This window comes from Vombatus ursinus, unplaced genomic scaffold (assembly GCF_900497805.2).
Source record: "Vombatus ursinus unplaced genomic scaffold, bare-nosed wombat genome assembly UNPS02014818.1, whole genome shotgun sequence".
Lineage (NCBI taxonomy): Eukaryota > Metazoa > Chordata > Mammalia > Diprotodontia > Vombatidae > Vombatus > Vombatus ursinus.
Window position 1 is genome coordinate 3,552,141 of NW_020954596.1, and position 27,903 is coordinate 3,580,043.

Consider the following 27,903-nt stretch of genomic DNA (forward strand, 5'->3'; position numbering starts at 1 on the left):
TTCTTAAACTTCATCCCTTTGCCCATCCCCCAAGGTCCCTGCCTTCTTCCATCACTCACCCCTTGAGGTTTCGGTAAAGAGTGTAGGCTCGCACGGACACTGAACACTCTGTGTGTGTGTGTGTGTGTGTGTGTGTGTTCAGGTGAACAGCATTTATAAGCACTGAACAGTTTTGTGCGTGTGGGTATGGATGTGTTCAGGTCAACAAGTATTTATAAGCACCTACTACGTGCCACGAGCTGTCCGAGCACCTGCGCTTTGTCTGAGCCTGTTGATGATGTCACACGTCTGGGTCTAACTTGTAGACAATAGAGGGGAAGCTCTCAGAGGGCAGGGGATATTTCATCATCGTCTTGGGCCTGGAACGTTCAGATGCTGGCCTGGACCGGGAACTTGCCCCAAGGTAGCATCTATTTAAGTTCAGAGAGCCTGCCAGGCAACCTTCTTGCCACTTCTGGTCCCTGGCAGAGCTTGAACCCAGCTCTTCGGGACACCTGTGGTGCAGTAGCGGAAGTGCCCGGGGCCTTGCACCCAGTAGGTACCTAAGGTTTGCGTGCTCGTTTTGCGGGGACAGACCGGGAAGAGGAGGCTGAGTGTGTGCAGAGAGTGAGCGTGTGTGGGGGGAGGGCGTGTTTCCTAAGCCCTCTCACTTCTTTCCATTTCGGGCGTCGGGGCTAGCCGCAGCAATGTTGGCAGCCCCGGCGGCTCCCGTCCGATCCCCGTCTCATCGCGTCCCGCTGGAATCCCGGACGCCCGCTCGGCCGCTCGGCCGCTCGGGGCGGGGGTGGGGGTGGGAGTGAGGGTGAGCCCTCCCACCCCGGCTCCGCCCCGCGGGCCCCGCCCCGCCCCCGCCCCGCAGCGCCAGGAAGCGTCCGGAGCCGCCTGGGGCCATGGACGGCGCCGCCATGGACGGGGCTGCCATGGAGGGACCGCTCTTCGTGCAGAGTCAGCGCTTCGGGGCCAAGGTGGTGGCAGGGGCGCGGGGCTCGGGGCAGCGGTCTGGAGGGAGCCCCCGGGTGAGGGGAGGGAGGAGAGGCCGGGGACCGGGGTTAGTCCGGGAGAAGTTTCTCCCCAAACTCCGGAGGAAGTCCCAACCTCTCCACGCTTCCTCCATCCTCGGCCGGACGGAAATACGCCCACCCCCACTAGGGAGTTCCGCCTCCTTTAGGAAATCCCACCTCTCCCGGGATTGAGGGGTGGGGGAGGCCTAGTACCCTCGGCCCCTAGTCTGGGGTCTTTGCTGGGCCCCTCCCTTCTACGGCAGCTTACCTCTGAGGTTGGAGACCTGGGCTGGCCCAGCCATGTTCCCTCTCATTGTCTCCCTCCCCCTTTCCCCCCCAGAAGAGGTGCTGGACAGAATGTATGGAGTCCCTTCCCTTCTCAGGGTCGCCCTGCCTCTCTCTATACCCACTTCTCATAGGGCTACCTTTATGTTCAGCCCCTCTATATCTCATTTCCTGGTTTTCCCTACATGTTGTCCCCATTTCCCCACCCCACCCCAACAAACGGGTAGTAAGATAAGGCTGTTGTTTTACATAAAGAGCCAGTCTTATGGTGTGTCCCATATTTTCCCATATCTTCCCTCCCTTCCAATGTCTCCATGTCTCTTTTTTCCCAGTGCTTTCTCACAGTGTTTCCTTGAATCTCTTCCTCTCAATGATCTCTCTATATATATACATATATATATATACTGACTTACATATATATGTATATACTGACTTCCACCTACCCTTGTTCCAAAGGTTGAGGCATCCCTATTTTTATGAAACTCCCTTTTCCCATGTCCGTTCTCAGTATCTTCCTCATGTTTTCCTCTCCCCAAATAGCTTCTCAAAGTATTTTCCCACGTTCTCCCCACTATAGAAGTGGAAGAAGACCTGGGCAGTCTTGTACCCCTCCAGTCCCAACGGTGTGGCCCGACTTGAGTTCTTTGAGCACAAAGGGTCAGGCTCTGGAAGCGGATGGGGAGGCTCTCGTCGCCTAGACTGCAGAGTGATTCGCTTGTCAGATTGTGTGAGTGTGGCCCCTGTGGCCTTGGACAGCCCTCCAGGACCTGGTACATCAGTCTTCCGACTGGACACTGCTCAGCGCTCCCACCTCCTGGCAGCTGAGGGTCCCGCCAGTGTCGCTTGGGTGCAAATACTCTGCCAGACTGCCTTTCCGGTGAGAGGATTGAGTGAGCGGGGATGCTGTCCAGGGTAGTTCGTTTAGTGAGGGGGCAAGGTTCAAGGTCAGTGTCCCCTCCCCACCAGCTTGATTGGGCTAAGACCCCAGCTGGAGAGCACTGTGGTTGGATTATAGGATCACTGATACTTTCTCCCCTGCAGAAAGGCTGCTGGTCTCTGGCTCCAGGAGAAAGCTCTTCTGGGCCCTCTTCAATGGAGATGCAGGAGAACTCCCTGTATAGCCCCCATGGGCAAGGTAGGCATACAAGGAGAAAGGGATGGGGAGAGGGAGGTCCAGGGGACTGTGGAAGGGAGAGCATACCATGACTTTGGAATAGGGATTCCACATGGGGCTGAGGGTCACCTGTAGGATTGGGGAGAGGGGATGTGAAGCTCCTGTGGGTCTAGTGTCTAGGTGGGATCCAGTCCCTGGCAGGACCTGTGCGTTTTTCCCCCTCTCCATCTGGGAATGTTCCTGTTTGACCCTCCATCTCTCCCCAGGGTCCGAGTTCTGGGTGACCATCCAGAAAACAGAGGCATCTGAGCATTGTGGGTTGCAGGGACACTACCTGCTCAGGGTGGAGGCCGATGGTCTGAGTCTCCTGGTGCTGGGGGGGCAGGGTCAGAAGAAGGAGCCCCTGCTGTCCTGGCCCTACACTCTTCTGCGTCGCTATGGCCGGGATCGGGTAAGGGGTTGGGAAGGGGCAGATGTCCCACTATAGAAAGGTTTGGGCTCAGTCTCAGGATGTATGGAGGGGAGGGCCAGGAGAGTATGATGGGTCCCCCTTTGCTGCAGCTGTAAGACTAGTCCCTCGTTTGAGCCAGTGGCTCTCCTCAGACCCATGTGGCAGCAGCATGGAGAGGAGGACTGCTGCTAGGATGACCTCGGGCAGCCTCTTCTCTCCTGAGCATCAGTTTCCTCACCTGTAAGATGGGCTGGAAAGGATAATCTTGGTAGTCTCTGCCTGCTCTCCAGCTCATAGTTGCCTTCTCCCCCTCTGCCTCCAGGCCATGTTCTCCTTCGAGGCTGGACGGAGGTGTCCCTCAGGCCCTGGAACCTTCACTTTCCAGACCTCACAGGGGAATGACATCTTTCAGGCTGTGGAGGCTGCCATCCAGAGGCAAAAGGCTCAAGCTGGCATTCTTGCTGGAGCTGGCCCAAGCCTGGATCAGCAGTGTCCTGGCTCATCAGAGGTGGGGATGGTAGGGGCTGCCTCCCATGGCCTTGAAGATCCCCATGAGGATGGCCCTGCCCTCTACTCAGAGCCCCTGGATGCCCTTCGTTCACTGCCTGACTCCTCTCCAGACCCCCTGTACTCAGATCCTGTGGATAGTTCGGGCCAGAGGACAGGCCCTGGGCCTGGTGTAAGCTCCCCGCTCTACTGGGGCTTGTTTGAACAGGTGCAGCAACAGCTTAAAGATACAAAGCTGGGAGGAGTCAAGAAGGAGCCCATTTATGATGAGCCTGAAGGCCAGAGCCCAGCCCCACCTCCAGGCCTTTATGACAAGCCCCTGGAGCCCAGGGATGCCTGGTGCCAGCGAGCTCGGGTGCAGGATGAGGGCTATGAGCTCCCCTATAACCCTGCCACGGATGACTATGCTGTGCCCCCTCCAAGGAACCTCAAGCCCATTCCACCCCCCAAGCCCCAGATGCTCCCCGGTTCTAACAGCCCCAGCAGCCTGGGACTCCCGGTGTACAGCCGGGTACAGAAGGGTGCTGCTGCCGCCAAGGGCTGGGGCCAGGGTATGCCTGAAGGGGGATCTCAAACCAGGACTGGGATGAGATCAAAAGGACCAATGTAAAGACCTGGATGGGCTTGAAGGGCCTAAATGGGCCAAGAGGACATCTACATGAACTGGGGAGGTGGGTGATCCCTTGGGAGAAGGGAGACCTATTTGGGACTAGGTGGTATCAGTGAATCAAGGTCCAGGCCTCAGGATTCCAGGGCATTAGGAAAGGACCAGACCTTGTGACCAAGTAACAGGTCTTGGGTCTAAGGGACAAGACCTGGAACAGGGCAGGGTCCAGGGGAAGGAGTCCTATGTTGAGGCTGAACCCTGGTCAGAACAGGGGACTTTGGGCAACCCTGCTGTGACTCCTGACTAGTTGTTGGGGGTGTGTGGTGGGGTGGGGGGTGGTCTAGAAGGAGTCTGATTTCCCACCCTGAGCTGCCCTGTGCCATGGACACTTAAACTCATTAAAATCACTTGGGGCCAAAGAGGGCTCTGAATGGCCATGTCTGCAATGAATAACCAGAAAGTAGAACACAGCCTGGACACTGTGTTTACATTAGGGTTAAGTGGTGGAAGAAGGGCAGGAGAGAGGGATTGGGGGAGAAAGACACCAGGTGGAGGGTGGGCCGCCAGGTATGGGCTGGCACAGCAGAAGATTGGGTTTCAGAAAGGATGCTGGATGTCACACACAGTCATCTAGCTCTGCCTGTGGGCTGGATTACACTCTAGAATACCTCAGGAAAGGAGCTCCCACGTCTGAGGACAGAGTTCCCGTTCTTAGTGTTTAGCCCACAGTAGGTGCTCGCATCATGGCCTGTACCTGTCCTGTAACCAGGACCCTGTAACATGACTCTGCTGTGTTCTGGAATATACCCTGCCTGTGCTATTCCTCTGACCTCTGACAGGCCTTCCCTGCCGGAGTCCTCTGCCTGGGCTCTGCAAACAGAATTTCTGTCCTTCAAGGCACAGTTTCCCAAATCCAGTCCGCTTGTTTGCATATAAAGGCTCCAAGGGGGAAAAGCTGCTTTTTATTCAATGGGAAGAGAAAGCTTGGAATGGTAACCAGGTTATTGTTGAATTGAGCCCTAGCAACAGCAAGTACACTGATGGGCCCTCTGCTGGAAAGGGGCAGTGTACCTGGGTGTGCATCCTTGAGAGCTGACACAGCGTCATACCAGGGTAGGGTTCCTGTCACCTCTAGGTATTGAAACCATCCTAGTCCTGGGCTGACATCCCGAATCAGATCCCCCTGCCTCCAGTGCATGAGTTCTGCCTGCTGCAGACACCCACACCCACACCCACACCCACACCCACACACACACAGGTCTTTGTGGAGGAGGAGGATGAGCAGGCCTGGACAAACACTTTACCCAGATCTTGCTGTGAGTGGGGCTGAATCAATCTGAGTCTCAGAAAAGTTGTTCTTCATCATCTGAAAGCAATAGCACAGGCTCTGAGGATGCCTTTTTGGCTGCTGGCATCTTTGGGGCCCTTGAAGGAGGCAGGCTGGGCACCAGGGGCAGAGGGGGCACTGTAGCTCGGGCTCGGTGCGGGTGCAGTCTTCCAACCTGCAGAAAGAGGAAGCAAAGCCTTTTTGAGGGGTAGAGGGACAGGCTACCTGGGTGGGATGGGAGCCCTGACGGGGTTCTTGGCATCCAAGCCTGCCTTATCTTGACCTAGCCTCACTAAATGCCTGCCATAGGCCTGAGGGGGTACACACCTGTAGCTCCCAAAGTTGTCTGGGCAGGAAGGGGATCTGGCAAAGGTATCTGGTTCCTCACCCATGGCTCCCTTCCATCCCCACCTTGCTGGTTCTCCTGGTCCCAGTGCTGGATCCCTGCCACCACCCATACCTAGGCACAAGCTATGCCCTGGTGCCCTTTCTGTCCTCTGTAACAGCTTCCTTAGTTTCAGCTGAGATAAGACTGGGGATTTAGTAAGTTTTTTAAACCAACAAATCCAACAGAAACAAACATCACAACCTTCTGCCTATTCTGTTCCCCCAAACTTGTTTCCCCTCATGACTTTCCCCTTCCTGCTTGGAGCACCACCATCCTCCCAGCCTTCTGGGTTTAGCCCCTCAGAGGGAGCTCTAACTTGCTGGTTGCCAGGCAGTTTTCATGATATTTCTCAAATTTGTCTGTTCCTTTCCATTTCCCTGGTCAATCCACTTGCTTGGGCCCTCATCCCCTCTCATTTGGACTAAGAGGCAGTTTGTATGGCGCAAGCACATCGGACCTGGAGTCAGAGGGCCAGGGTTCAAATCCTGGTTATAATTCCTAATACTTATATCTGATCTTGGGCTTCTCTGGATCTGAGCTTCCTCATTTCTATAATGAAGGGGTGGACTAGCTCAGAGGTCTTAATCTGGTGCCAGTGCACCTTGCATACACATATATACATGCATACATATACACATACAGCTGCATTCCAGTATAATTGGTTTCCTTTTATGCATTTAAAAATATTCTGAATAGGGGCCCAAAGGTTCCCCCAGGGTGTCAAAGGAGTCCATGACATAAAGAAAGGCTGAGACCCCTGGCCTGGATGTCTCAGGTTGGCCCCTTTACAGTTGTAAATTCTATAATCTGGTGACTATTTTAACAGGCTCCCCAAGTCTCTTTACTCGAATCCATCCTTCACATGTGGTTGAGTAATCTTAATGATGCACAGGCCTCACTCCAACATCCTGAGTGGTTCCCTAGGACAAAGCCCACTCTTCAGGAAGCAGCATTCAGAGCCCCACTCATCTTGGCCTTCTTAGGCTGCTACCAGTCCGGCCTCTTCCTGCTGGCCCACGGATAACCTCTGCTCTGCTGACTCTGCTTTCCTGTCTCCAGTGATCTCCCCATTCCTTCTCAGCTCTCCCCTGCAGCGTGCCTTTTGTACTGCTCTTGGTGTCTCTGCTTATGGGGATGTGTCTACACAGCACTGGAGAGGGATGACAAGCCTGGCTTACTTCAGGCCCTCGTCCTCTGCTTTCTTGGGGGGTGGGGTGGGATGTGGGGGTCTGGCCAGAGCTCTAGTCCCTGCCCTCACCTGAGAGAACTGAGAGCTGAAGGGCTAATGGTCTACCTACCCCCCCTTTCTATTTTGGAGGAAGTCATCATATTCAGCATGAGTAATATGAGAAGCCTCAGATGTGTTGATGCCTATGCTGAATTGCCCTACCCCAGGAAGGGCTATGGGGCACTTTCCTTACAGGAATAATTCCTTCTCTCATGGGCCTGGACCCTATTTCTTCCCTGATTCCACGGGTAAGTCTAGATGCACTGAGGATGGAGCTTCATTTGCCTGGACACCGGACTCGGGATGAGGGCTGGTGAGGGACCCCTGGTCTGGCATAAAGGATTCCAGGCCTTTAAATTCTGGTTTTCCGGTAGTCATACCTGTTTAGGGGGGCGGAGCTCCCGACCTGAACTGAGTAGCCCCTGGGGCTTGGACAAGATGCTTCTCAGGTGTTCATATAGATGGCTCTTAATCTCCAGGGGATTATAGGTGGATGCCACCTCTAAGCCATCCAAGGTGTTCTGAGGAGAGGGAGGGAGGAAAGCAGAGAGGGAAAAGAACAAGCATTTATTAAGTACGTACTATATGCCAGGGGCTGTGCTGAGTGCTCTACAAATATCTCATTTAACCTTCTGGGGAAAGTTGACGGGAACTAAGAACAGTTATCCAAAGTGAGGAATGTTAGGGGCCTCAAAAATGGCACCCAGCCTGGCTCACAAAGCTCGTTACTCTGAAAGCGGAACATCCTGGGCGGTTACATGGAGTGTGTCACAGAGTTCACTTAGTGTGAGGCGTGTGAGTATCATGGGGAACGTAGAGGATGGAGATGCATTACAGGTAATTACTGCCAGCCCTGGCCCAGAGATGCGTGTCCCAGGAATGTGAGTCACTGTCGGAGTCCCAGGTGACCCAGTGTGACTAGGGCCAGGAGAGGCATGCTAGAGGTGGGTACAGCATGTCCTCTGGCCCTTCGAGGCGAGAGAGAGCCCCAGGCAGGGAATACACGAGGACAGCATTCCTGAGCAGTCAGGTTTTCCTACCACAGCATCCTATGCCAGGAACCACTGGCCTCAGAATGAGACTGGGAGAGCCTCAGGATTGCATCCTCAGGGCTGGATTGGGCTTGGCCTCCTCAGGGGTGGGTGGGCTCAGTGCTGCCACCTGATGCTTTGCCTGCCCCTCCCCACCTTCATCGTCGTCTAGTTTCCACTGCAGGCTTAGGATGTGGGACTCTGGAGCAGGCACAATATATGGTCAGTGCTCCAGTGGAGGAGTAGCTGTCTCCCTAGGCTTCCTGTCTGGGAAGGCAGACAGAGCAGGTACAAGGCCAAGCCCTTCAGGATCAGGAAAGGGGAATGGGAGTGGTGGTGGGATGGCCTTCATGCTGCCTCCTCCTTTGTAGTACAACCTCATTTTGAGGCTAATTCTGCTGGGGGACTGCCAGCAAAGTCTTCCTGCCCTGCCCACCTCACCACATAGGCCCAGACAGAGACAAAGAAATAGATAGACAAAGACCTACACACATACAGAGGTGTGGCATTTGCTGCCTCAGGGGTAATGAGTTCTCCCTCCCTGGAAGTTCAGGCAAAGGCCCAATTACAGAAAGGTATCGAAGGGATTCCTGTTTAGGTATGGGTTGGATTATATACCCTCTGAGGTCTCTTCCAACTCCGAGATGTGATTCTGCACAGAACCAGTAACACAAAGGCAACACACAGACACACACTTATGCTTTTACAGAGTGGCATATCAGACATGCATAGGGATGTTGGGGAATAGACCATCGGAAGTAATGTTGTTTTGATGGTGTGAAGAGTCATTAAATGAGAGGGAAATGAAGAAAACAGCTTTGTACAAATCTGTCAGACATTATACTGGTTGGTCCTGAATCTACCTGAATCTAAACAAAGCTGATGTTATACTAAAACACATGCAGATGAAGCAAGGTATAATATGGGGGACCTTGTGGAGCGTGCAGAAATAAATGAAATGGACACCTTGGGCTGGCAACGGTGGATGGCAAGAATTCAGTTTGGTGACATCGGGCGTGACTAGACTCCTCAGTTTCCATTCTGAGTCTTCTGAGGATTGTGTCAGTGTGGGGCCTGTCATTTTGTTTTTGGTCTTGCTCCAAACAGTAAGCAGACTGAAACTTCCATGGGAATGATGCCCCTTGTTAAACCATTCATTTTCCTTATGTGTTTTTAAAATTTGCCATTTCCTTAAAAACCGATGATGTGGAATTACCAGAAATGAGATGTTAAGCCCATTTTGTTTTTCTTTTTGGCAAGCAAGGACTTAAACATTGGGGGAAAATATCACAGTATCTGGTTGGTCGGTCTTTCTTTGATAATTTCACTGTTGTCAATTCTCTTCAGTTCTTCCGTCACACTCTTATGGACTTAAGCCTCTTCTCAAATTGTGACATTATTTCTGTGGCCATATCTCAGTTTTCCATTTGGCTGGAATTGAACTTCAGGAATTCATGTACCCACTTGCCCTCATGGCTCATGTGGTTACAGCAAAACACACAGAGAGTCAAGTGACTCCCAAATCAAAGAAGTCAGCCCTAATCTCTTCCACAAATGTTAGCTGCCTGACGGCCATTTCCAGTTGTATGTCTAGCTGACATCTCAAACGCCTCTTCCCTGAAAAGCCTACCTCTCCTCTAAACTTTGCTATTTCTGTTGATGGTACCCCTGTCACCCACACAGGCAAGCCTGAAATCATCTTTGATGCATCTTTCTCCTTTGACTTCCAAAATTCAACCACTTTTCAAGTCCTATTAATTCTAATTATATGCCATCTCTTAAATCCCTCCCTTTCTTCTTCTTCTTCTTCTAATTTTATTTTTTTTAGGCAATTGGGGTTAAGTGACTTGCCCAGGGTCACACAGCTAGTAAGTGTGAAGTGTTTGGTCTGAGGCCAGATTTGAACTCAGGTACTCCTGACTTCAGGGCCAGTGCTCTATCCACTGCGCCACCTAGCTGCCCCCCTCCCTTTCTTTCCACTCCAGTTCTCACCTGTACTATTAGTCTATCTGGGTTTCTCCCCTCCCTAATTTTGTGAACATTCTTCACAAGCCTACTGTCTTCCTATGGCACAGGTCTGCCTTGGTGGTCCCTTAGTCAAAAATCTTCAGGGGATCCCGAATGTCTCTGTGATAAAATGCAGACTCCTTTGGATAGAACTTAAGCCTTGATCTAGCTATAATCTACCTTTCCAGTCTCACTTCTCATTATTGACCTTCATTTACTCTATTTATGGTCTACCAGCTCTTTCCTGAACTTTACATTCTTTCTCCTGCTTCTGTTCATTTGCACAGGCTGGTGTATCCTCTCCTCATTTACTTTCAGTGTCACCTTCTTCGTAAAGCCTTCCCTGATCTCCCTTCTCAACTTTTTCTGGAGCACAATGCCTATGTGAATTCTGTCTTATTCACACTTTACCTCATATCATACTTATCTCTGTACATGTTGTGTTTTCCCAGCAGAATATAAGCTTCTCGGGCACAACAATTAAGTAATTTTTTTATCTCTGCATCCCTAGGGCTTTGCACAGTGCCTCACACATATTTGGGGTTAAATACATGCTTGCTGAATCAGACAGATACAGAGATGCTGGGATTCTGACACAAACACATGGCTGCATAAAGACATTTGGCAAACACAAACAGGCACAAAGACAAAGGCATGCACATGGTCACTGAGACAGTGTCTCTAACACATGGAGACAGATGCAGACATAGAGATGCACAAAGACATACACAAATCAACATGTATATACATATAGATAGATAGATATCCTCTCTTCTCTCTTTTCTTTTTTTTCTTTTTTTTCGGTGAGGTAATTGGGGTTAAATGACTTGCCCAGGGCCCACAGCTAGTGAATATCATGTGTCTGAGGCCAGATTTTAACTCAGGTCCTCCTAACTCCAGGACCGGTGCTCTATCCACTTGGCCACCTAGCTGCCCCCTCCCCTTTCTCTTTCTCCTCACTTTGATCTTTTTTCTGTCCTTTATTCTTATTCTCCCTCTTCCTCAACTTTACCTTTTTTTTTCTCCTCCTGACCCTTCACTTTCTTCTCCCTCATTTTGCCACCTCCTCCCCCAACCCTCCTCCAACCATCTGGTGCCAAGAAAATTGAAATTTGGAATTTGTCTACAAAAGCTTGCTGGGCATCATCTTCCTTCTGTGCTCTTCCCTACTGCCATAGGTCCAAGGCAGCAGTGCACCCCTCTGTGGCAACATTTTTCCTTCAAGGGCTGTTCTATGTTCATTTAAACCAGATTTCACCTTTAAAAGAAGGTGCAACTCTACCTGCTCACAACCCTCTCATATCCTTTCCACTACTGAATCCATACTTCTCTGTACTCATTTCTTTTCCTGCCCAGGCTTCTCTCTATCTTTTTTCTCCCCCTCCTTTTCCTTTCCTTACACTCTTCTTTCCCCTCTTCCATGGGTCTGTCTGGTCCATGCCCCATTTACCTCCACACTCCTAAGGATGTCCTCAGGTGGGTCCTCAGGGGGCATAGGGAAGGAGCTGGGCAGCAGCAGCTCACATGTGGCCACCGTCTTGACAAGCATTGTAAGAGAACTGGATGGGAAGATGATGTAGAAGGTGCTGGTGGGACCATTCTGGCTGGGTCCTGGGCTTGGAGGCTCTCTTTTGGCCAATAGCAGCCACTCTCTTTTCTAAAATAAGGAGACATACAAAAACATGCTTAACTTGACCCTTGTCCTTGGCTTCCCCCAAAGTCACAAACAGGGTCCACTGAAAGTGGTAAGGAGACAAAAGCCACTCTTAACATGGCACTGAGCAGGAGAAATTTTATGTTATTCTTGGATAGGCCATTTCTTTTCCCCTCATCAAAGCCTGGTTGGGATGTATGATGGGGATGTGTCATATTGGACACATGGGATATATCAGAGACATGTGCATCAAAAATGCTCTTCTTTCCAAAAGGGCAATTGTATCCTTCTCTGACCAGCCCTTCCCAATATGAGTTGTCTACTCCATTAGAAAGTAAGCATCTTGAGGGCAGGGGCTGTCTCCCTTGTGGATTTGTATCTCCAGTACTTAGCATTTAGTAAATGTTTGATAAATGTTTGTCATTCATTTGTTTGTTCCATAGAGTGGTTCAGGCTAAAAGAAAAGACAAAAGGAGAAACAAAATAGGACCTCAGAAACCAGGTGGGTAAAAGTGAGTCTCTGGCAGAAAGAACACTCCAGTGACTGAGAAGAAATCTCATTTTGGTTTCGAGCTCTGCCCCTAACCCATGGTATAACCTTAATCAAGTTACTTCCCCTCTCCTGGCCTTCTTTTTTTCCTCTGCAAAATGAAGGCATTCCTCCAATGCTCCCTCCAGCTCTTCAAGTGGCAGCAGGATGCTCACTTTTTTGGGGTGTTATAGAGGGTATTCCTTCCTCTTCAGGTATTATTTGAACTAAATTCTCTCTGAGGGCTCTTTTAGCTCTGAAATTCTAGGATTCTGACCTTTCATAATTCTATGGAATATGGTATATATTGCCTGATCCTCTATGGAAGAGGAATCTGAGAGGTGGATGAAGGGAGAATTCTGTTAAGTGTTGTGTGTCTGCTGTGGTTAGGAGGCCACGACACTTTTGGAGGTCAGCAGCAAACAGCAGAAAAATGGTCTGACAGGCTTAAAAATGGTCTTTCCAAGAGCCCAAAATGGAAATGGAAATGGAAAACAGGTAATTTCCTATGGCAATTTCCAGGGCAAATTCATCAAGGACAGCAAGAGAACTGCCACATACAACAACTTGTAGGATTCCAACTATTTATTTTTTTCTGGTTAGGATGATCACCAATATAACTGCTACAAAGGCAGCTGGTCTTTCTGCTAGAAAAATGCCAAGTAAAGTCTTTTCACATTCTGGTTTTTTAGAGAGGATGAAGGAAACTGTGCGGAAAGAAGCCAAAAGGAAAAAAAAAGTTCTGTAGGGGTGGACCGTGGCTTGGATGAGAATGCAAAAGGCATAACAAATACACTTAAGTCTAGCCAAAGGCAACAGGCAGAGAGGGGAGAAAGAGAGAAAGAGCAAGCACTAATGTAAAGAAAGACAGGATGAAACAAAATGATCTCAAGGGTTTGGAACTGGGGACTGAAAAAAGAAATGCAAAATTTCCTTCAATACTTTGAGGACCTAGAAGAATATAAACTCCTTGAGGGTAAGAACTTTCATTTTTGAGGCTTAGCAGAGTGCTTTGTGTGTAGTAGGTACTTGGTGAATATTTGTTTGAACTGAGTTGGATCCATGGTTCCATCAGCTCCTTCTACCACAGAAACCATAGGCCTGCTGCACTAGAGAAGATGGTTTCATGAGTTGTAGTGGCACCTTCCTCTACCCCTCCAAATTCTTCTGGTGCTTAACCTGTTAATGAGCTCCTCCTTGCCTAGTTGGGCTGCTCTTTGTGTGACAGGGGGATGGTCTGCTTCTGGACTCATACTCATAGTTTTTCCAGCTTGATGGGACCTGCCAGGGCTCTTGAGAATGTCCACTAAGGCAAGGGTTCTGTTTTGGTCATTCTTGATATACCCAGAAAGTAGCCTGGCAAAGTAAACACATTAAACACTTGACTGACCTGTCATAATGAGATATCAGAGAAGACCTTTAGTGGGGGAAGATGAAATTTAACAGAGATAAATACGAACACTTGTTCAGGAAGAGAAGAGGGGAAATTTTACTAAAGTTTATATGAAAAAGTCCTGGGGTTTTTAGTTCTTATAAGCTCTATATGAACCTACAGCGTGGTAAACACATTCAAGATTATACTTGATCTTGTCTGACCACATCTTGAATACTGTGTTCAGTTCTGGGACCCACTGATAAGTTACGGTGTCCAGAAAAGGGAGAAGAGGATGGTGAAGAGGCCTGGGAACTAAATTAGATGAAGAAGAGATGATGGAGAAGGGCCAAAGATGAAAAACCCCTAGAAGCCCATCTCCACTTCAGTAAAAGTGGAGAGGGAGCTGTCCATAGCTGCAGATCCTATGGAAGAATGTAGTAGTAATAATAATAATAATAGCTAATATAGCACTTATTATGTGCCATGCACTGTGCTAAGTGCTTTACAAGTATTATTTCATTTGAACTTCACAACAGCCCTAGGAGATAGGTGCTATTATTACCCCTGCTTTACAGTTGAGAAAACTGAGGCAGACAGAGGTTAAGTGACTTGCCCAGGTTATACACAACTAGTATATAGTTAGTATCTGAGGCTGGATTTGAACTCAGGCCTTCCTGACTCCAGGCCCAGTAATCTATCCACTGTGCTATCCAGCTGCCTCCATATTTGTTTAAAAGTCTATAGGGTGGCTGAGTTACTGAGCCGCGCCTGACAAATTACAAAAAACTTCTCTTAAGCTCAACCACTTTTGCTTGATCTTCTGCTTATCTGGCTTTTCTTGACCCTCCCTCAGCCTTGGACTTGCTTCCTTTCTTGCATTCTGCTGACTTGCCCTTCAAGATAAGGAAAGCTTCTTGCCTGTGCTCCAGGCACTATAGGATGCAGGAGTCCATCCAGTCCAACCCTCTCACTTTACCAATGAGGAAGCAGGCCCAGGGAGGTTAAAAAAGGTACTATATGACGTGATCTCTTTTCCCAAGACACTGTGTTTGACTATCTGGCAGCTGATCTGTTCCTACTCAGGAGACCTGCCTGTCCTCTTTTTGGTCCTTTCGGACTCAGACTGTGCAGTGTAAGCTCTTACCTTATCTTGGCCCTTACCATACAATACTCTGCTACCTTTCAGTTGGTGCCAGGGAAGATTTCTGGCCTCATCAATTTGCTGGTCCCACCTTCCCGTCCATCTCCAGGAGCAGGAACAGGGAACAGGATACCCCACACAGATCATTGTCTTTAAATAGTTGTGTGTAGTAGGTACTTGGTGAATATTTGTTTGAACTGAGTTGTATCCATGGTTCCATCAGCTCCTTCTACCACAGAAACCATAGGCCTGCTGCACTAGAGAAGATGGTTTCATGAGTTGTAGTGGCACCTTCCTCTACCCCTCCAAATTCTTCTGGTGCTTAACCTGTTAACAATCTATTTAACTGTACTGTCATTCAGTCCACATTTTTCCTTTTGTCCACAAGGATACCATGGAAAGACTTTATTGAATACTTTGCTGAAATCAAGCCACACTAGACTTATGATCTGTCAACCTAGTAATCCTGACTGAAAGAGAAATGAAGTTTGTTTGGTCTGAGATATTCTGAGATGTCCTAGGGATCAGTGACTGCAAACTTTTTGATAATCTTCTCCAGACTTGTATGAGGAGAGACAGAAGGCTTCTCTAAGTCCATCCCATTACCCTCTCTGAAAATTGGGCTACCATCGGCTTGTCTCTGGCGCTTCTTCCTTTCTCCCTGATTCTCAATGAGTCCCGACAGAGAAGACAGAGCAAGTTTTTCCAAAATGAAGCTGAGGCCAGAGACTCAAATTCACTTCAAGCTGCAGGGTCTCTCTTAGGATATTCTTCTTGGGTTCGATTTCCTAGCACAATGTGTGCTCTTGCTTTCTTTGTGTGCCAGATCGCTGCCCTTGTCAGAGAAGACAGAAGTAACATCATCTCAGCCCATCTCATTTTCTCTGTTGCTTATTAATATTACTCTTTCTTCCTCAAGTGGTGGGTCTGTCACTTCCTTTTTGGTGGCTTAGCATTATTCACAAACCTCAGCTCATTAGGGACTTCAGCTTGCCTGACAATATTTTTACAGCTGACGAGAGACCTGGATGTGAGGCCAGAAGCCTGGGTGTAAGTTGGATCCCCACCCTAAATTACCCTGTGACCATGGACCAGTCACTTAAACCCTCCTAGCCTGTTTAATCACCTGCAAAACGGGGCTAATAATACAGAAAAATAATAGGTAAAATGAGATCAATATTTTGAAAGTGCTTTATAACCACAAAGCTGCAATATTAGAGGTTTTAAAGTGGAGGCTGAACATCGGCTTGTCAGGGAGGCCGCTGAGGGGCAGGAAGTTAGCCCATTGGAGCCCTTTAACAGGAAGTTCTAGCTCTCCATAGTAGGAATATAGTTGCTTTTCGACCTTCGAGCCCAAGGTGAAGTGTAGTCACCCACACAGGTCATTGTCCTTGTTACAGGTCTGTGCCCCTCCTTGTAGGCTTCTGAGGTTGAGTGCCCCTCCTTTTGGCTTTTGCAAATGCCCTTTTAAAACCGGGCCTCCCTGGGCAGCCAGACTGGCTCTACGTGGGTGCAGGACTCTCCTCCTGACTGCGCTTTTTCTTCCACATCAGATCTCCACTTGGGGCAGTTTTGAGAGGGATCCAGACTAGGGCGCCGCTAATGGCTGAGTGTGGTGATGAGAGTAACTTTTCTGTTCCTGGATCTGAGACAGAGCTTGTTGGGCTGGGCCAGAGAGAAGCAGACAACGAGGAGGGATGATAAACAATAATGAAAATAACAGCAACAACAGCGATGATGAGGACGGCTCACACTTCTGTGGTTTACAAAGCACTTCCCCCATGTGGTGCAGGTATTCTTATCCCCATTGAACAAATCAGGACATGAAAACAGAGTGAAGATCATTTGCCAACGATCCAGCTGTGTATGCTCATGCTTCTTTTCCACTGGGCAATCTATTAGAGATGGTCCTAGCTTGAGAGCAGAGACTGCCCCGTCTACACACTGAGAGAGGCTCACAGCTGGCCCAGAAAGCCAGCCCTCTGCCATGTAGACAGACAGCCACATCCTGTGTGGACAGTCGATCAGGGAAGAAATCATTATAGCAGAACCCAGGCCTGCTCACGCTCCTGGTCCTCCAGCCACAGTCCATTTGGCATATACTGGGCTACCTACCACAAGGACTACCCTTTCACTAAATTACTTGAGGACACCATATCAATCTAAATGACTGAATCTGGCATTCAAGGCTCCTCCACACTACAGCCAGCCCCATTCTTCCTTCATTCCAACTAATCTAGCAGGCAACTCTACTGGCTCATGCCTTCTGCTGACCCTTGACATTAACAGTGGGGTGGGGGGTGGTAGAGGATACAGCAGGGACCATTTGCTATCACTGAGTTTCAGGGACTCCGTTCTCTAAAGCTCATTTAATTTGCCGTTAGTGTTGGTATGCTAAGATTGTCAAACCAGCCTTCTTTTACCACATTCGCAGTGAAGTGTGTGAGTGAACAGAGAAATGAGTGGTCAGACTTGGGGCTCCCAGAAGGTTACTGTGGCCTGAGTGCAGCGTTGGGTCTTTTCTCCTGTCTCTCTATGCCCTTGTGTGTGGTCACCTGCTGCACCTCCAGGCCAGGTACAGGAAGCTCATGTGCTGTGTCTAATGCGGCACACAGTTAGAATCTGCCTTGCTTGACAATCAGGCACAGAGTGCATCTGAGAAGGCATTTGAGCAGTATTTGTGTATCCTGAGGTTTCTCTGGGGAACTGCATGTTATTTCTTAAAAAAAAAAAACAAAAACCAAAACCTCAGCAAGCATCTATTAAGCATTCACTATATGCCAAGTACTGTGCTAAGTGCTGGGGACACAAAGAAAGGCAGAAATAGTCTCTCTCCTAAAGGAGCTCACATTCTAATGGAGGCTACAATATATAAATGACTAGGGATGCAGAGTAGTAGTGGGCAGCAGGCTAGGGGGCACCACAGAGAGACTGCCTGGCCAGAAGTTCAAATCTGACCTCAGATACTTCCTAGCTGGGTGACTTTGGGCAAGTCACTGAACCCTGTTGGTCTCAGTTCCTCATCTGTAAAATGGGCAGAAGAAGGAAATGGCAAACTATTTTAGTATCTCTAGCAAGAAAACTCCCCGTGGGGTCAGGAAGAGTTGGACACGACTGAAACGACTCAACAACAACGTGTAGAACAGAGGTGCTACCAGCTGGTGCCTGGAGTTGTGCATTATTTCCTCCATGACTGAGGGCAATCTCCTTTCCCTCTTGTCTTTCAGTGGGAGTCTTGGAGACTCTCTGTTCAGGCCTCCCCCCGCCCCACCTGATAGAATGATGTTCCAGCACCGGCAGCCAGGTCAGGGGCCTTCCTCTCTCTCTTCCTCCTCCCTCCCTCCCTTCCTTCCTCCCTCCCTTTCTTCCTCCCTCCCTTTCTTCCTCCCTCCCTTCCTTCCTCTGTCCCTTTCTTCCTTCCTCCCTCCCTCCCTTCCTTCCTCCCTCCCTCCCTTCCTTCCTCCCTTCCTTCCTTCCTTCCTCCCTCCCTCCCTCCCTTCCTCCCTTCCACATCTGGGTTCACACTTGCCTCCTCTGAAGGGCCTTTCCTTATCACTCATTCCCTCTGGCCTGGACCCCACCTTTAGTGTTCTCCCCTCTACCCCGGGGGCATCTGCTCTCACCTGAACTCTATTTGTACTGCTTTCTCAGTGTTACTACCTTGGTTTTGTCAAGCTCCTCAGGGAGCCTGGCAGATTTCTCTGGAGAACTGCATGTTATGCTGGATCGTATACATTGCTCTACTTTCCTCACCTCTTCTCCCCTCCGGCCTCTTACTGCTGCCTGATACTTGACAGCTCAGTTTAACAAACCAGGGGTTTCCCAGTGGTCTCACATTGATTCCAGGGACTCTAAGTCTCTCAGAAAGAGCCTAAAGACAGTCAGACCTGCCCTAGATGTAGGAGTCTCTCCTTAACTCTATGGGGACACAGGGCTGAACCAGGGAGTATGTACAAGGGGATGATGGAGTGAGGGCTGTAGAGCTCTAATTAGGAATATCATTACCTAGAGCAAAATTAGTTGAGCCTGCTTGAGGGCCAGGGAGGAAGTCGTGGTGGGTAACAGGATTCTGTAGGAGTTGAGGGTGTTATGGCCTGAGGGTGAGTGCATGGTAGAGTAGAGCAGAACAGGCTGACATAGGACTTTGAGGCAAGGTACAAGGACTGTAATCACCACAGGGAATGTATCTCTTGTCACTCTCCCCCCACAGTGGCACCCTGGGGCAGAGACCCTTTTGCCTCACGCTGGGGGGGGGGGCGGGGGGGATGGGTGTTGATTTTGGGGCTTATGCCTATTTGATGGCTGGTACTTCAGTTTTCCCACCTCTTGCCACCCAGTGACATGGGAACTTACCTGCAGGCTGTGACACAAAGCATGGAAACGTTGCTGGTTTGTCTCCAGCTCATCCCAGTCCAGCTGCCAACAACTTGTTGGCCTGATGATGAATGGGAGTCCATACGTCACCGACTCGCAGACCCCACTGGATTCTAGAGCCCTGGGACAAGATGAGAGCAGGGACAGAAGGAACATTCTAGGGTATCCAAGTCTATCCCAATTGGGCCCAAATCCAAATAGTCACCACGAGGGCTCAGCCCCGGCTGACAGTGAGAACCATCTTCTCCGGCACATCCTGCACAGCCCTGCTGAGGATGCCCACCCCATGCCCCTTAGCAGCAGTTATAGTAGCAACAATATTTTTCAAATGCAAACACTTATTAAGTGCAGAACAATGTGCTGGGTGCTGGAGGAGTTACCAAGTTTAAATAGGAGTGCTCATTGATAAGAGGCTTATGGCCTACCTGGGCACTCTTTCTTGCACCAGGGATAGGAGACAATCAAAACTAAACAAAAACGAGTCTTTGGCCTCAAAAAACTTCCATTGTCTCTGGGGAGACAACCCATATACACATAAGTATGTACAAAGTAAATATGGGATCACTTTGGACAATGGGAGACACTGGTACAGCTTGGGATTCTGAGATGAAGGGGAGGAAGGAGGACATTTCAGGCTTGTGTAAAGACTTGGAGCTGGACAATGCAATGTCAAGTGTGAGGAACAAGAAGAAGGCTGCTTTGGCTGGAATGAAGGTTGAGTAAAGTAGAGCAATGTATACAATCCAGCAGGAAAGGCAGGTTCTGAGTATGTGGAAGTTGATATGATTCCTGAGCAGCTGACAAAGTGGGACAGAAGACAGTTTGAGGGAGATGAGGGAAAGGCAAGGCACAAACTTGGGAACTGGGGACAGACCAGCTCCCTAGAGTTTCAGGCCCCACCCTGGCATGTCTCTTGATTCCCAGCACATGCAACTCCAGACACCACTGGTAATACTGCTTTCTCCTTAGTTGAGCTGAAATTTTATTTGACTTCTGAGTTGAAGATTAGATAAAACTTTGACTAAACCAAGGGACCAAATTACTAAACCAAGTTACTAGGGAAGTCAGCTCTTAACAGTCTCTAGGATTGCATGTGCTAGGATTTGAGAGATGTGGTGGGGGTGGCACAGTGGTAGAGGGCTTGACCTGGAGTCAGGGAGATCTGAGTTTAAATCTGGCCTCAGACTTGTTAGCTGTAAGAAACTCTGGGCAAGTCACTTAACCTTTCTCAACCTCATTTATAAAATGGGGATAATAACAGCCCCTACCTCCCAGGATTAAATGTGAGGGTAAGATGAGGTATTTGTAAAGTGCTTGCAGACCTTAAAGAGCTATATACATGTTAGCTATTATTATGATTATTGTTGGTGTTATTATTATTATTACGCTAAACTCTGTAACTTCTTTGATTGTTATTTCACTGTTTGTTCTGATAAATACGATTGCTTGCTTCTGTGATTGTCCTTTGTACAACTAGCATTTGTGGGAAGAAGGTAAGCTGGCAAGAGGTAGCTATGACCTCCTGGTCCCACTTAGGTTCCCACTCAGAGTTACCAGGGTAAGGGACTGTTATTCCAGACCTCTAAAAGAGCATTATAATCCTACGCTGTTAATATCTGAGGTGTTGGATATCGGTATAATTCTAGCCCAATGCCCTCCTTGGAGCTAGGACAGTGAAGCTGGAGTAAGCATGAAGCCACGGCTGTCCTGGATGCTGCATACTCTCCCCTGACAGGTAATTGGTTCTCCCCCTGCTGTCTACAATGCTAGAAGTTGAAGTCTTCCTTGGAGAAGTAGAATAGGACTTTGCAGATCCCTGAGCATATCTTTCTAAATATATCCATGGCCTACGCAGGCCAGCCATTCTGCAGTAAGGTGTCCAAGGTTCTATCCCAAGTATCTGGTCAGGCAGGACTCCTGGGCTCCTTCACAGGATAGTATCTATTTACTCAGAATTCAATTCATACAAAAGTTTAAGGAAACAAAGTTACTGGACAAAGCAAGCAGAATAGGCGGTTGGAGAGCTCCCAAAATGGCGTCATTCATGCGGTATGCAGTGCCCTGTTCTGAACAAGCTTAGATTCTGATGATAGGAAGGGCAAGGATACTAATAATTATGATTCAAGGGAAAACGTGGTCAAAGGTGTTTCCAACAAAATGCTCTGAGAAATCTAAGGAGAGGGAGATCACTTCCATCTCAGGACAGTCAAAGATGGATTCATGGAGGAAGCAGCGCCTCGGCTGGGCCTAGAAGAATATGAAGCTGGGGAGGAAAGGGCTCCCAGCAGGGCCTGGCAGCAGCCATGAGCAAATGTGAGGGGTGGGGAGAGGGCTGTACTGGAACAGAAGAAAGCCATCTAACTGGATTGGAATAGAAGACTACACTAAGAAGGGTAAAATGAGACGAGGCTGGCAAGGTGGGTTTGAGCCAGATTATGGAGAGGTCGGAATGACAGTCAGAAATGGATACTTTGTTTAATGGGCAACGGGGATCTATAGAACAATAACAGTAATATGGAAAAGACGAACTGATCATAAAAGCTGACATTTATTTAGGGCTTTAGGATTTGCAAAGCACTTTGGGTACACCATTTCCCTTGATGTATGAGCTCCCTGGAGATTTGTGAGTAGAGGAGTGCTAATTGATCACGGAGGTTAGGAAGATTCCATAGGCAGCATGTGTATAGTGATGGTGCTGTCCTAGAAATACACATGTGGAAGGAGATACTCTCACAGGGAGAATATGCAGATACCACAGCCTGGTGATGCACAGGCAGAGTTACCCTCCTTCTCCTCCTTGCCTCTCTCCCACTCCCTTTAGCATTTCCCAAATCTGAAAGTCAGGCCAGTGATCAGTGATCACTTCTCAGGGTAAATTTAAGGGGAAGCAATGCAAAGGGGAGTGATGGGGGATGCTTCCCAATGTCACCATCATTGTCAGTGGCACCATCCAATGACCAGGGTTGGAGTCATTCTCAACTCTTTCCCCCTCCTTGTCCCCAGGTCGTGTGGTTTCTTTCTGGCAACAACTTACAGGGTCAGAGGAGCATGAAGGATACCTATAAGATCATCTAGTCAAACGCCACTGTTGTATAGACTGGGGAGAAGAAGTGACTTGTCTAAGGTCACACAGGCAGTAAGTAGCAGAGCCGAGGCTCTCCTCCTTATGCCTTCTCCATTACTCCCATTTAACCCTGATCTAGTCCAGGTCCTGATGTCCTGCCTGGACTAATATTTTAGAGACAGCCTAAGTTTCTGCTTTTCTGGCAGAAATTCTTGCTTCTACTAACTCCAGAGTAACAAGTCATTAAAGGTCATGGCCATGAATATAAATGAAATTGCTTCTCTCTCCTTGTACTTCTTATCCTAGCCAGCTACATGGAAATATCTTCTCTGGAAAACCTCTAGGCCAGTACCATTAAGGGACTGATTGCTGAGGAGACTGGAGGAGAATAAAAGCAACCTGAAGTGGGGTAGAAAGTTCCTTCATTTCATCAGCATTACAGAATGGGGAACTGGAAGAGACATTAGAGGTCCACTTGTACAACGCCCTTATACAGATGAAGAGAGTGAGGCCCTGACTTGCTTAAGGTCGAGTCAAATGAGGATTCAAAGCCAGGTCCTCGGTTTCCAACCCCAGCACTCCTTCTACTCATTCTAAGCAAGCTGCCTTTGGATGCTGTATAGCTCCCCGTCCCGTTCCTGTCCAGGCTTCAGGGCTTGTCAATCTTTCAGGCACCTCACCACATGCAGGGAGCCTGGAATTTTCATTTGATGCAGGGTACTGCTTTCTACACCACCCCCTGGCCTTGGCTCCCTGTGTATCCTGACCTCACTCCTTCATACCCCAGGTGCACATGCTTTCATGAACTGAGTGCTCCCCTCCTAACCCTCAGGCTGGCAGGCAGAGATTGCCCTGAGGTCCACAACCTATTTGAGGATTGAACTGTAGACTCCTGAGTCTGCACTGATGGGCCCTGGGGGGTCTAGGGACACTCTGGCACCTTACTTGATCACCCGGAGTCTGTAACATGACGCTGCTGATTCGGGGGCCATCTGGTAGAATGAGCTGAAGTCTCCTCCGGGGCTCTCTGCTGTGCCAGGGAGGAGGGCTGGGTTAAGAAGCCGCTCTTGAAGATCACATTTCAGACACACTGCAATAAAACAGCCATCTGAGGGAAGGCTTGTGGGTCACAGCCTCCCTCAGGGCATGCAATTAGGAGACATTAACTGCCACCCATTCCTCTTTCACAGTTCAAAGAACACAAGCCAAGGGCTGGGCAGCAGGTTGGTGAGAGAGAGAAGGAACACTGGCTGCCTGAAGGCAGGGCTCAGGTCTGTATGACCCCTTGCAGTTAGGGTGTCCTGGCTCTCCTGGCTTTAACAGCACATTCACTTTGATGGGTAATGAGCTGGCACAGGGGGAACCCTGTATTGCTTTGGCACTTATGTGAGTGATCTGGCTTTTTAATCTGTCTGTGGGGAACACATGTCTTCTGTGTGAGAGGAAGCCAACACCATAACCTGCAGCAGGGCCCTTTGCCAATTACAGTCAGAACTTTCCTCGTGCAACTGCCTGTGGCTGAGCTCCTGTAAGGCAGCAGAAATAGGAAGGCCTGGAAAGCAGAAGCCGGGAGTCAGTTGATGGCTATGGTCTCATTAGTAGCCTTTGCTGGGGCAAAGAAGGGAAAACAAGGTCTTGAAACACCTTATTTTTAAGCTGTTCCTGGCTAGAAGGGTTTTCTGCCCATGATATGCCCAGGGATGTCAAGTCCTTAGGACTGGCCAAGAGGAAGGATCCAAAAGAAGGAGGGATTGCTGTGTTCTTCTCCTGAGGGCTGGACGGCCATGCTCTACCATGTTCTCATTCTTTTTCCCTTCCATTTAAAAATTAAAAAAAAATTACTGGTAATTTTTTGTTTCAACACATCATACAACTTTCCCCTGATCTCAGTGTCTTCCTAACTGCATGCCCCACAATCAGTAAAGCAAAACATTAAAAAAGTGATTTAGACTGATTGTACATGCAACTTTACATTAATAGTTTTGTTTGTTAAAAGAATGGGTATATGCTGTTTAAATACCCACATTGTCCCATGTTTTCAATCTGAATTCTGTTTCTACTAAAAATGATCTTCATTCACATAGCTGTAGTAATTGTATCTATTTTTCTTTGATTCTGCTTTGATCGTGCTGCATTGTTTCATATAAGTCTTCCCATACTTCTTTGAATTTGTCCTTTTTTGTCATTTCTTATGATGTAGTAATATTTTTATAGTTACATACCACAATATGTTCAGTCATTTCCCAATCACTAAGATATACAGTTTGTTTCCAACTTTTGGCTACATTTGTAAATAGTACCACTAGAAATATCTTTTTGCAGACAGGCTTTTTTCTTGTTGTGCAAACCTCCTTGGAGGTAAAAACCCAATATTGACATCACTGGCACAGAGGTTAAGAACAATTTTCTAACTTTTCTTGTGTAATTCTAAATTGTTTTCCAGAATGGTTGGATAAATCCACTGATCTACAAGCAGTAAATTAGTATGGCTGGTGGGGTGGGAGGGAAGGAAGGTACCACCCACCCTACCTAACCCTGTTTTTTTCTATCTTTTACTGTTTTTGCTAATAGGGTTATGTTAGCTGCTTTAACTTTCATTTTCTGATTATTTGTGATTCTGAGCACTGTTTTATATGCTTGATGATGGTATGATCTTAGTTTTGAAACTGCTTGGGTTCTCCACTGTGGGAATTTACCCGATTGCTAGCTACACAGAAAAAAAAAATAGGAACTGAAGGGTTGGAGTTGAATTGTCTGGAGCATCTGTCACGTGGTCTTTTAAAAACAAAGTTACCTCTTCTAATCATTCCTGGTGAGTGCGAGAAACATAGTCAATATGCTTGCTGTGTGGTACTGAGTAAGGGAAGACACCATTACATTAGAGATACTTTATTTGAGAAAATAATTGGTAGGCACTGGACATGGTGAACACTGAATCCCATCACAAAAAACAAAATTGATTATATTTTAACGGACAGCACTTGTTATAGATGTAGAAGCCATCCTTAAATGGACTGTCTGAGTATAGGCAGACTGTCAATGTATTAGAGCAAAGATCCTAACTAGTAGGGAGCTAGAAGAAGAAAAATGAGAAAAACATATAGTATGCAACTGAAACAAAGTCATCTTGAACTATTTACATAAGTAAATGGTCATGAAAAATGTGTAATAAGAGAAGAAATGATATTGACATGTATTAAACTTTTATATCAAAATTTAACCACTGCAAATCAATTGTCATAACAAGAAGACCTTGTCAGCAAACCTTAGTCAGCAAACAACTGACTTACTTGTCAAGCTGAGAGAGATAGAAGCCAAAGTAATACCTGTTTAAGGCGCATGTGTATATACATATACACATATATGTATATATATTCACTTTTAAAATCTTATAAATGATGACAGTTAATTATGAACAGTTCAGTTCAGTCCAGTCATTTCAGTCATGTCTGACTCTTCGTGACCCCATTTGGGGTTTTCTTGGCAAAGATACTGAAGTGGTTTGCCATTTCCTTCTTCAGCTCATTTTACAGATGACTAACTGAGGCAAACAGGTTTAAGTGACTTGCCAGGGTCACATAGCTAGTAGGTGTCTGAGGCCAAATTTGAACTTAGAGAGATGAGTCTTCCTGACCCCAGGCCTTTTATTCCATACATTATGCCACTTGGCTGACAAGAGAGTTATACAATTTTCCCAGCAATTTTTGAATATTATTCTTTCTCTAGTACTTCATGGTCTTAGGTTTATTAAAAATGAGGCTGCACGAAGCATTTCCTAAGTCATGCTAATGTTATCTATTCCACTGTTAGACCATTCAGTTTTTATATTTAATACCATGATCTTTTTTTTTCTAGAATTTTTTTTTAAATAAAAAACTCATCTTCTTCACATTGAGATTCCTTACTTGAAAGGGGGAAACATAATGACATAGTCAGCAAAGATTACATTCTTTGTACCAGGGGAACGTTTGGGATGTTTTTTAAAGTCCCATTTGCCTTTTTTTATTAATTTATTTTTAGTTTGCAACAATCACTCCCATAAGTTTTTGAATTTTAAATTTTTCTCACCCTCCCTCCCCAAGACAGCATGCAATCTGATATAGGCTCTACATATACATTCCTATTAAACATATTTTCACCTTAGTCATGTGGTAAGGAAGAATTTAGAACCAATAGGAGGAACCACCAGAAAGAGGAAACAAAACAAAACAGAAGGAAAAAAAAGAGCAAATAGTATGCTTTGATCGGCATTCAAATTCCATAGTTCTTTCTCTGGATGTGAATAGCATTTTCCATCATGAGACTTTTGGAGATATCTTAGATCCTTGCATTGCTTAGAAGGACTAAGTCTATCAACATTAGTCATGGCACAACATGGCTGTTAACTGTGTACAAAGAACTCCTGCTTCTGCTCACTTCATTCAGCATCAGTCCATACATGTCTTTCCAGGTTTTTCTGAAGTCCACTTGCTCATCATTTCTTTTCTTTTCTTCTTTTTGTTTGTTTTTAGGCAATTGGGGTTAAGTGACTTGCTCAGGGTCACGCAACTAGTAAGTGTGAAGTGTTTGGTCTGAGGCCAGATTTGAACTCAGGTCCTCTTGACTTCGGGGCTGGTGCTCTATTCACTGCGCCACCTAGCTGCCCCTGCTTATCATTTTTTACAGCACAATAGTATTCCATTATATTCATATACCACAACTTGTTCATCCATTCCCCAATTGATGGGCATCCCCTCAATTTCCAATTCTTTGCCACCACAGAAGGGGCTGCTATAAATATTTTTGTACATGTGGGTTCTTTTCCCATTTTTATTATCTCTTTGGGATACAACCCTAGAAGTGCTGTTGTTGGGTAATACCATAATCTTGATAATTACTACTTTAGTAGAAGATCACATCAAAGGCCAAACTCCTTCACTTCTACTTTTGTTTTCCGAGATATTTTTTGACCATTTACACTTCCATATGGCTTCTGTTGTTATCTTGTTTAATTCTATAAAGTAGCCTTTTGGTCATTTGAAAGGCCTAGTAGCAAATCTATAGATTAACTTGGGCAGTATGACCCTTTTTACCACTGTATATCAGTGTGGCCTACGCAAGGCATTGAGTGTCTCTCAACTTTTTGAAGTCTCCCTTCATTTCTATTAAAATTGTTTTATAGTCATATTATGGGTTAAGAACTGCACAGAAGAGTCAGGCATGGTTGGTTTGCAATATGTATTATTGGAAGGGACATCCATACCACTGAAGCCACAGCTCCATTTGGGCATTTAAGTTGCATTTATATAAATAATATGTGTATTGGTAGATTAGTGAAGATATTTAATACACATTTTATTGTTATTTTAAATTATATTCCTCTTTCTATCTCATGTACCTAGTTTTTGTTAGTAATCTATGGAAATGCTAATGATTTTTTGTGTATTTATTTTGTATTCTGCTACTTTCCTAAGGCTATTGATTTTCTCTTTTTTGGTTTATCTCTAGGAATTTCTAAATCAACCATGTTATATTAAGTTTTGTTTTTACTCTATCAGATCCTCTTAATATTACTTTTTCCCCCTACTGTTTTATTTTTAAACAGTAGGGAAAGTAGGGCCCATTAGCCCTTGTGCTAACACAAATCCCATTTCCCCCTACCCAGATATGCTTTGTAACAATTCAATCTTTAAATATATATGTATGTGTATTTGTTTTGATTTTATATCATTTATATTTTCTATTGTATTTTTCCCCACACCTCCCACAAAGCCATTCCTTATAATAATAAAGAATAAAAAAAAAGGAAAGAAGCATTTATTAAGCACCAACTATGTGCCA

At 47.0% G+C, this 27,903-nt stretch overlaps 2 protein-coding genes across 5 annotated transcripts in view; one reads left to right on the plus strand and one right to left on the minus strand.

The window, feature by feature from the left end:
* Positions 1 to 863: 863 nt before the first annotated feature.
* DOK1 (docking protein 1) lies at positions 864 to 4,411 on the plus strand. 3 transcript variants are annotated; one of them, XM_027836321.1, is made up of 5 exons: positions 864 to 965; positions 1,864 to 2,163; positions 2,328 to 2,421; positions 2,667 to 2,851; positions 3,174 to 4,411. In XM_027836321.1, exons 1-5 carry the CDS (start codon positions 891 to 893, stop codon positions 3,966 to 3,968), a joined length of 1,449 nt encoding a protein of 482 aa, XP_027692122.1. In that variant the 5' UTR covers positions 864 to 890; the 3' UTR covers positions 3,969 to 4,411. The 3 variants fall into 3 exon arrangements, with proteins under 3 accessions (XP_027692122.1, XP_027692121.1, XP_027692120.1); XM_027836320.1 differs by having other exon boundaries at positions 871 to 968; XM_027836319.1 differs by lacking the exon at positions 2,667 to 2,851 and having other exon boundaries at positions 871 to 965; positions 3,174 to 3,253.
* Positions 4,412 to 4,528: 117 nt separating this feature from the next.
* The window catches only part of M1AP (meiosis 1 associated protein), a 121,731-nt gene continuing 98,356 nt past the window's right edge, over positions 4,529 to 27,903 (minus strand). For both annotated transcript variants that reach the window (XM_027836219.1, XM_027836220.1), the window contains 5 exons: positions 23,029 to 23,173; positions 18,999 to 19,140; positions 11,397 to 11,603; positions 7,289 to 7,429; positions 4,529 to 5,467 (listed from right to left, as the gene is read on the minus strand). In XM_027836219.1, coding sequence (XP_027692020.1) covers positions 5,309 to 5,467; positions 7,289 to 7,429; positions 11,397 to 11,603; positions 18,999 to 19,140; positions 23,029 to 23,173 — 794 coding nt within the window. In that variant the 3' untranslated portion in view covers positions 4,529 to 5,308. The remainder of the gene's footprint in view (positions 5,468 to 7,288; positions 7,430 to 11,396; positions 11,604 to 18,998; positions 19,141 to 23,028; positions 23,174 to 27,903) is intronic.

Bases quoted from the DNA above. Each gene is read 5' to 3' on its own strand.
- DOK1 (XM_027836320.1), top strand. From the start codon at position 891: ATGGACGGCGCCGCCATGGACGGGGCTGCCATGGAGGGACCGCTCTTC. The intron at 2,164-2,327 runs GTGAGAGGATTG...TCTCCCCTGCAG, and splicing joins TCTGCCAGACTGCCTTTCCG to AAAGGCTGCTGGTCTCTGGC. The intron at 2,422-2,666 runs GTAGGCATACAA...ATCTCTCCCCAG, and splicing joins GTATAGCCCCCATGGGCAAG to GGTCCGAGTTCTGGGTGACC.